The sequence below is a fragment of the Pongo abelii genome, chromosome 9 (genome assembly GCF_028885655.2).
Source record: "Pongo abelii isolate AG06213 chromosome 9, NHGRI_mPonAbe1-v2.0_pri, whole genome shotgun sequence".
Lineage (NCBI taxonomy): Eukaryota > Metazoa > Chordata > Mammalia > Primates > Hominidae > Pongo > Pongo abelii.
Genome location: NC_071994.2, coordinates 71,398,841 through 71,406,984, shown reverse-complemented (window position 1 = coordinate 71,406,984; position 8,144 = coordinate 71,398,841). Strand labels below are relative to the sequence as shown.

Sequence of the window (8,144 nt, the reverse complement as noted above, 5' to 3'; positions counted from 1 at the left end):
CTGAGATTTCAGCCATCTCAGCCTGGTTAAGAACCATTGCTGGGAACTAGGTGGTCATTAGGAGGTAAGAAGATACCCTGTCTTTTTGAGTTGACAGAGTTCTTACGCTGGTTTTTCCTCATCTGTGTTGGCTGGTGTTCCTTTAATGTTTGAATTTGTCCTTAGGATGAGGCTTTTTGCTTTTATATTCTTTGGTGCCCCTAAGGGTTTCACTGTGGTGTAAGTTGGATTCAGTCAACTAGCTTCATTTATGGATATTTTCAGGGGGCCATAGTTCAACTCAGCACTCCTGGGTTGTGTGCTCTAACCCTGAGGGGCTGGGACAAGGTCCATGGCTTTGTTCTCTGGCCCCTCTAAGCTAAGCACCTACTGCACTGGAGGAGCCAAGGTGTTCTCAGTCCCCTGGCAACAACAGTCCACTGGAGGGTGCTGCCAAAAGTGCTTCATCAGGGAAGTGGCAGGAGATTCCTCACTTGCACGTGTGTTAAGGCAGTGTCAGGGCAGCACATGTGCTGGCAGTGACAAAGTGGTGGCATGGTGGCAGTGGCAGTGCAATGACAGTGGTAGTTTATTCGCATGGCAGGGTCCATGCATACGTGTGCATTGGCAGTGGTAGGGTGGTGACACTGAGGTTTGTGTACGTGTGTGTGCATTGGTGATGGTGGGGTGTCAATGTCTGCATGACTCCAGCAAAGCAGTGGGGGCAGGGTGCGGGTGAGTGCATGCCAGCAAGGGTGGGGGGGCTTCTGCCAAAGCTCTCTGACAATTAGGTGGAGTCTGCTAGTGAAGGAGCTATGGCAGTTGCCACTGGGAAGCTCCCTGGTTTGGCAACTGAGGCTGTGATGCAAGCACCTGCAGCCATGCTGGGACCCGGAAAGAGGCTGGCAGACAGGGCAGCACTCAGATCAGACTTGCCTGGTCCCACAGGCAAGATATCCCTGTTCTGTACAGGTCCAACAGTCAACAAGGTCAAAGCCACCTAGAGGAGCATGGCAAGCCTTGGGGGATGGGTGTCTCTGACTGTGCTCCACTGCAGCCAGTCCCATGCCAAACCCTCTGGGCTCCACATGGACTGGAGTCCCGTTCCTTCCATGTCTCCAAACAGTTCTCCCTGATAGCTCAAATGTTCATGGGGGTTGTGGGGTCCCCTGCAGCTAGGATTCCGGAGGTACATGGAGAGTGGGCCACACAGTGCCTATTTAATTCATTCCTTCCCCAGGAACCACTCAAGGCCAGAAATGAGACCTGGTGCTCAGCAACCCCATACAGGATTTCCAGCTTCCTCTTCTTTCAGCCCAGCATCTGTGTCCTCCCTCAGTCTGCTCTCAATTCCTCCCTTCCAAAGATCTGCCCAAAGTGTTGTCAGTATTCTTGATGGTTTTGTCTCTTGGTGGGAGAAGCTCTTCCTGGCTGTCTAGTCAGCCATATTGGCTCTTCTCTATTCTGCTCTCGTCACTATGAATACCTTACTCTTGTTTACCTTGGACTTAATTTATTGTTCCTTTTCTAAATTCTTAAGTTGTCAACTTAGATAATTGATTTTACAACTTTACTGTTTTCTAATATAGGCATTTAAAGTAAAAAATTTTCTCTGTTTTCTCTTTGGCTGCATCTCACTTTTGCTATATGTACTTTTCAATCAATTTGAAATATTTTCTGACTTCCTCTGTGATTTCTTAGTTGATCCATGGGTTATTGAGATGTATTTAGTTTAGTTTCCAGTTATTTAACTCTTTTCATGCTACCTTATTGTTATTGTTTTCCAATTTAATTCTGTATTGGTAAGAGACTATGACCCTGCACACACACTAAAAAAAAAAAAAAATCTGCCCCTGCTCCCCATGGCTTTCTAAACCCCCATGTGACATTAGCAATAAGCCCAAAGTTCCCTCACCGAAAGGATGAGAAGGCTCCTTCATATTGCCTATTAGAACAAAACTCATTCCCTACACTTTATACTTCCACAGAGGAAGGCTCTTCTTTCTCTCACCGCAAAGGAGACATATGGGAGTGAATACTTGTCTCTTCTCTCCGGTTTCTCCTCTCCTTTGCTTGCTTTTCCATATGGGAAGAAGGGTCACTAATACAATTGGGCAGAGATTATTGGGAGCAATGGATGCAATGGATGGAGTTATTGTGTTTCAAAGGTACAAAACATGTTCTAATCTGTTTCACTACCTGCCTCATGGATACGTAAGGATAGTAGCAAACACTCTTTTTTTGTATTTAAATACCATAGCCTAACCTGAATAAGAGCCTGTGACCTGCTTTTTAGAGAGAAACCTGGAAAACAGCCACTCACTGTTTTGCATTTTATGTTCCGCTAAGGTTCCATTTATGAGATTTTGTGATGTCTTTCAGATGGCTGGATAATTGTGCTTGGAGTCGAATTTTCAAATTAAATTGCCTCATGTCCAGGTGGAATAAGATAGTAGGAAGAGGTGCAAAGATTTAGAATTAAGAGAAGGTAATTAAGAGTCTCTCCTCTGTCCTCTGGTTCCACTTGTATTTTCTAATTATGACTTACCAGAGAATCCTGCATTAAAGACATTTTTAAACAAACAAAAACTGCAAACCTTTACAAGAGGGAATTCTAAAAGATATACTTCAGGCAAAAGAATACATATCCCACTTGGAAGATCTGAGATGAAAAACGTATATTTTTTAGGCTGTAGGTTGGTCTGTTACAACAAAGATTACCAAAAATATGGTGATTTAACCCAGATAGAGGTTTATTTCCGTTTCAGGTTCAAGTCATGGTTGGTGGCCCAGACAGTGTCAGGAACACAGCTCTTCTGTATTGTTACTCTTCTATCTTCAGTTCACATTTCTGTCTTGTGATCCAAGAAAGCTGCCTGAGATCCTTTTATCATATCCACTTTGCAAGCACCAGCAAGTGGTCTAAACAGAAAGATAAGCAAATGACTTCCCATTATAGCCTACCAAAATGAAGCTTAGACTCTCTAGGGGTAAGAGAGTTTGTTACAATAGATGTAATACATCATAGCCTGATTTTCTCTAGGACAATTTACCAGAGTTTAAGCCCTAGACTGGGAATCAAGCTGATTAGAATGTGTAATTCCTCCTGCAATAAAAACAGCTCATACCAGTCCTCCCTAATTCATCTATTTGCAACGGCCAAGTTAAAGGCCTGATACTAAGCCTCTCAGACAGAGTACTAGTTATTATGAGTAAAATTTACTAAGAAAAGAGAAACTAGAAAAACCAACTATTAACTCTACCCCTCCTACCAATATGAAATCCCAAAATAAATCTTATCTCCTGAGCATCTTACATCAAAGTAGCAATGACTTGACTTCTTCAATGACTAAACAAAATGTGTTACCTTCTAAGAACAAAAATAATTAGGCCAGATCTCAGGGCAACATCAACAAACAGGTTGCAATATATCAATTGTAGCAGTCATCTTTTAAGTTTTCACCCAGTTCCTATTAACAGAAATGGAAGATCTAATTGACACCACTCCACATGCCCTATTTCCAAAAGAGAAACCCATTTTAAGTGTCCATAACTGCTACTATACTTATTGCTTTATTTATTATAGCTATGTTTACCAACACTGGAATCTAGCACATTTTATAGTTATTAGATGCTAATAATTATATGGTTACTTTTGGGTTTTTTAATGAATATTTATAAAACAAACATATATGCAGTACTTGGTCTTATTCCTTATTTATCCAAAGCATGAATATAAATAAGTTAAAAATACAAAGAGATATCTTTTAAAATAAATTTACTAGACACATATAGATTTCTTCCTTGAAAATAGAAATTATATTTTATTATTCCTAGAACCTATTAGCATAACTTCTCCACTTATGTTTGTTTTAAATAAATAAGTAATACCCATATTGCAATAAATGCTGTTTTCTTACACTGAGACCTTCTCAGCTGCTTTGAAGAGATCCTATTGGTAAACAGGAGCCAATGATCTGGGGATCCCAGCACTAACTTAGAGGTTTTGAAGAAACTCTAAGCCTAAAACGAACCAAAGGGTGGGACTTTACAATTCCAGCCGGTGTTGCATGGCCTACCATTGGGCAAAGGCGAGAAAGATGACACATTCAGAGCTATCATCTATTTCTCCTATCCCCAAGTCCTACTGACACAAGGAGTAAAGAAATGTTGAAATCAACAGGAAAAGACAAAATGGCAAAAATTTTCACAAATTCAGATATCCAGGTACACCCCAATAAGCCAAGTATCTGTGGGTGTTCTTTAGCATGGCACTAGTAAGACTAGAAGGAATACTCACTGCAAAATGGTCTATGTTCATGTAATCTACACCAGTCATAGGCTTCTGGCTGTGTCCTCAGAAGAAGCCTCCGAAGGAAACAATGAGAATATGTTCAGATCAATCCTTTTGTGTAAACAATCTGAGCACTCGCTGGCGGATCTGCTGAGTCTTCACGCCATAGACAAGAGGATTGAGCGCAGGTGGCATAAGGAGATACAGTGTGGCCAGAAGAACATGGACATGATGGGGTACATGGTGACCAAAGCGGTGAGTAAGGAAGGAGAAAATTCCAGGGACATAGAAGACCAGGATGACACAAACATGAGAGCCACATGTGCTAAACGCCTTAAGTCGGGCCTCACTCCCTGGTACCTTCAGCACTGCCTGGAGGATGTGGGCATAGGAAACACCAATGGCCAGAACATCAAGCCCAATCACAAGCAAGGCCACAGTCAGCCCATAAGCTTGATTGACTGTGGTTTCGGAGCAGGCAAGTTTCACAACAGCCATATGTTCACGATAGGCATGGCCTATGATGGTGGCTTGGCAGAAGATAAGTTTTTGCAACAGAATGAGGAAGGGGATGAGAAGTAATAATCCCCTCACCAGCACCACCATTCTGATGCGCCCTATGACCCCTGGATGCAGGATCGTGGAATGGTGCAAGGGGTGACAAATGGCTACATAGCGATCCAGAGCCATGGCCACAAGTACCCCTGACTCCATGGAGGAGAATGCATGGATGAAGAACATCTGGATCAGGCAGACGGTGTACCCAATCTCGTGGGCATGAACCAGGAGCACTGCAAGGGCTTTGGGTGCAGTGGAGGAGGCCAGAACCAGGTCGATGGCAGCTAGCATGGACAGGAAGAGGTACATAGGTTGGTGCAAGGATGGGTCCATCCAGATGATGAAGAGAATTGTAACATTGCCCACTAGAGCAAGGAGGTAAAGGATGCCCAGGGGCAGTGCGATCCAGCGCTGGCTTTCCTCTAAACCCGGAATCCCTACCAGGAAAAAAGAAGGCTGGGATAGCCTCCAGCTTGAATTGCTAAGGAGCATTATCAATGGCTTGGAGAGGAAAGAGAAAAAAGAAACCAAAGTCATGATTTCTGCATTCCTGCTACATTATCACATAGTCCAAATGGGACAACCATCATCATGAGAAGAATAAAGTGACTTCAACTGCAAACGAAGCGAATAAAGTTAGCTACAGGGAAGAAAATCTCCTTTGGTGGAGATAATTCTTTTACAAGTGAGACATCCACATGTCTGAATTAATACAAGCTTAGTTTTGTTTAGCGATAAGAGTAAACATAAGCTGCTTTTGGAGAGATGCTTAAACTCTACTATTCAGTTGCTTATATTTTGGAACTGTCAACTTCAAAGAGTTATTTTTATTAGCCTCTTGGTATTACTGACCACTGTAAATCAATCTGTTGTTTTTGAAATTAGTCTTCCTCAGTTTCCATGACATGGCACTCTAGAGTTCTTCCCCCTGTAGCCTCAGTTCCACCATTTTCTCTATCTCATTATGTCATTGATTCCAGGGATCCATCCTCTCCTCTATTCCCTATTCTGTACATTATCTCTTAATTGACTTCATTTATTCCCATGGTTTTAACTGTTTGTATACTTTTATTTCTTCCAAATTCATGCTTCTTTACCCAAATATCCTTCTGAAATATAAGTCCATTTTTCCATTTGCTTTATGAATATCTATACACCACATCCTCAACATATTCAACATTGGATTAATTCACCTATTTTTCCCAAATTTGTTCTACTTACGTTTTGGCAATAATTTTTAATTACATCCCTAGCTACCTACACAACCCAATCTAAAAACTTGGAACCTGTCTTTACTCAGAATCCTCATCCCCTTTTATTCATTCACCAATTCATGTTGACTTTATTTTAACCCCTCTTATATCCACTCCTTCTTCTCAACCTCCAATATCACTGCCTTAGTTCACACCCAACTTCTCTCACCTGGACTATTTCATAATATCTTTCTGCCTTTGCCATAAACACCTTCCCAATTCACTGGCAACCCTGAAGTCATGGGGTTTTTTTCTAAAATGCAGATCTCATCATATCACTCCTAATATTAAAATCCTTTGGTGAATTTATTGCATGGAATAAAATCATACTTTGAGACTGGTATAAAAGGTTATCAAAATTTATCTTTTGTGCATTACTTTTGTCTTACAGTTGATATATTTCTACATATGTTTTACTAACCATCCCTGCATTCTTGGAGTTACATGTATACACCAAGCTTACCTATGCCTTTTATGTAGTCTGTCTCCAAATTCCTTTATCTGAATTGGTCCTTCAAAATTCAAAGTCCACTGTCGCCCCTCAAAAGGACTCATTGCCTATGTCAGACGAATACTGATTATGTTTAGAGCACTTTATAATCTTCCTTTATTCATCCATAACTTTCTGACTTATCTCTAGAAATTCTATCAGTGTCTTAATGGTTTGTTTTTTTAAAGAAACATATCTTATTATACTTTATAATTATAACATAGCATGGTGAACATTTCACAATGTAGTGAGATAAATAAAAGAAATGGAGGAAGACAGACTTAGTTTAAATTTTGTCCATTTCATATTCTAGGAATAAAACCTTGGCAGGATACTAAAACTCTCTCAGTCTTGATTTCCTTATTTTATAACTAACATCAATCTTACAGGTTTATTGTAAATATTAATTAAGTAATGTATGTAAAGTCTTGATATCTAGATTAGTCTACAAATTATAGTTATAATTATTTTAATATTAGCAATAGAAGATGACTGAGAATTAGATCAGAGGCTTCTTTCTTTTCTTCTTTGTCTCCATGACTCTGCTTCTTTTTTTCAAACTTTTGATATGTTTACCTCTCATCATGATGTTATAACAAACAATTCAGTGTCTTTGACAACCCCATGTTAACATGAAGTATCAACTTTGTCCATGGGATTCACCCTTGAAATACTAAAAGAAAAAACTTGAAACTGGATATGTATATGTAGGTATGTTTGTCTTAAAGGACAGGCGTAGTCTGAAATCACTGTATTTTTCTCTGTTGGGGTGGTGGTGCACATGTGTGTGTAAAGATTAAAAAGTCAAGAATGACTTAGTTCTTGTGGATAATGCATCCATAGATAACTCAGAGCTCTCTTTGTAGAAATTAATGATGACAGTCATATTGCCCCAAAACTCTGAATATTATAGCTATAAAGTCTGAAATGCCACGTGGGCATATATCTCCCAGGCTTCTCTGTTTTTCTTCTAGAATCAACTTGAAATAACAATGACATTTTTATTGAGACATCCAGGGGAATCTCATAATCTTACAAAAATTCACCTCTCAGTGCTTAACATTCCACATAGAGAGAAAGTCCATTGTCTTTTTTGCCTGCCTCCTTCTGTTGCACGCTTCAGCCCATTTCTCATTTTTTAGCTAAGGAGTCAGAGAACAGCTTTGCATTTGCGGAAGGCACTCAGACTTGAATAGTAGCAGTGTGAGCAGAGCAGTGAGGCTAAAACTAAACTACAAAGGGAGCTTGCCCTGGGGCTGCTGAAATAAGTAAATAAATAAATAAGTAAATAAATAAGCAGAGAAGTACATAAATAAAGTAAGTAAATAAAGTAAAAAGTAAGTAAATAAAGCAGAGAAGTAAATAAAGTAACTTTGTGTTGCTTGGCTCATAAGCCTAGGGTAAAAGTCTACAAGTGCTTAGTAAATGTTAATTTTTTAACTTATTTTCATTTCTGACTCAGAGTAGGGGAGGGTGGGAGGTCGATAAGGCATAAAAAAATCCCCTATTGGGCACAATGTACACTATTCAGGTAATGGGTACATTAAAAGCCCAGACTTCATCACTATAC

General features: G+C 40.1%; 1 protein-coding gene across 1 annotated transcript; it reads right to left on the bottom strand.

The window, feature by feature from the left end:
• Positions 1–4,332: 4,332 nt before the first annotated feature.
• LOC100450877 (olfactory receptor 52L1) lies at positions 4,333–5,422 on the bottom strand. Its single transcript, XM_002822106.3, has one exon. It carries the CDS (start codon positions 5,366–5,368, stop codon positions 4,379–4,381), a length of 990 nt encoding a protein of 329 aa, XP_002822152.2. The 5' UTR covers positions 5,369–5,422; the 3' UTR covers positions 4,333–4,378.
• Positions 5,423–8,144: the final 2,722 nt, after the last annotated feature.

Bases quoted from the DNA above. Each gene is read 5' to 3' on its own strand.
- LOC100450877 (XM_002822106.3), bottom strand. From the start codon at position 5,368: ATGACTTTGGTTTCTTTTTTCTCTTTCCTCTCCAAGCCATTGATAATG.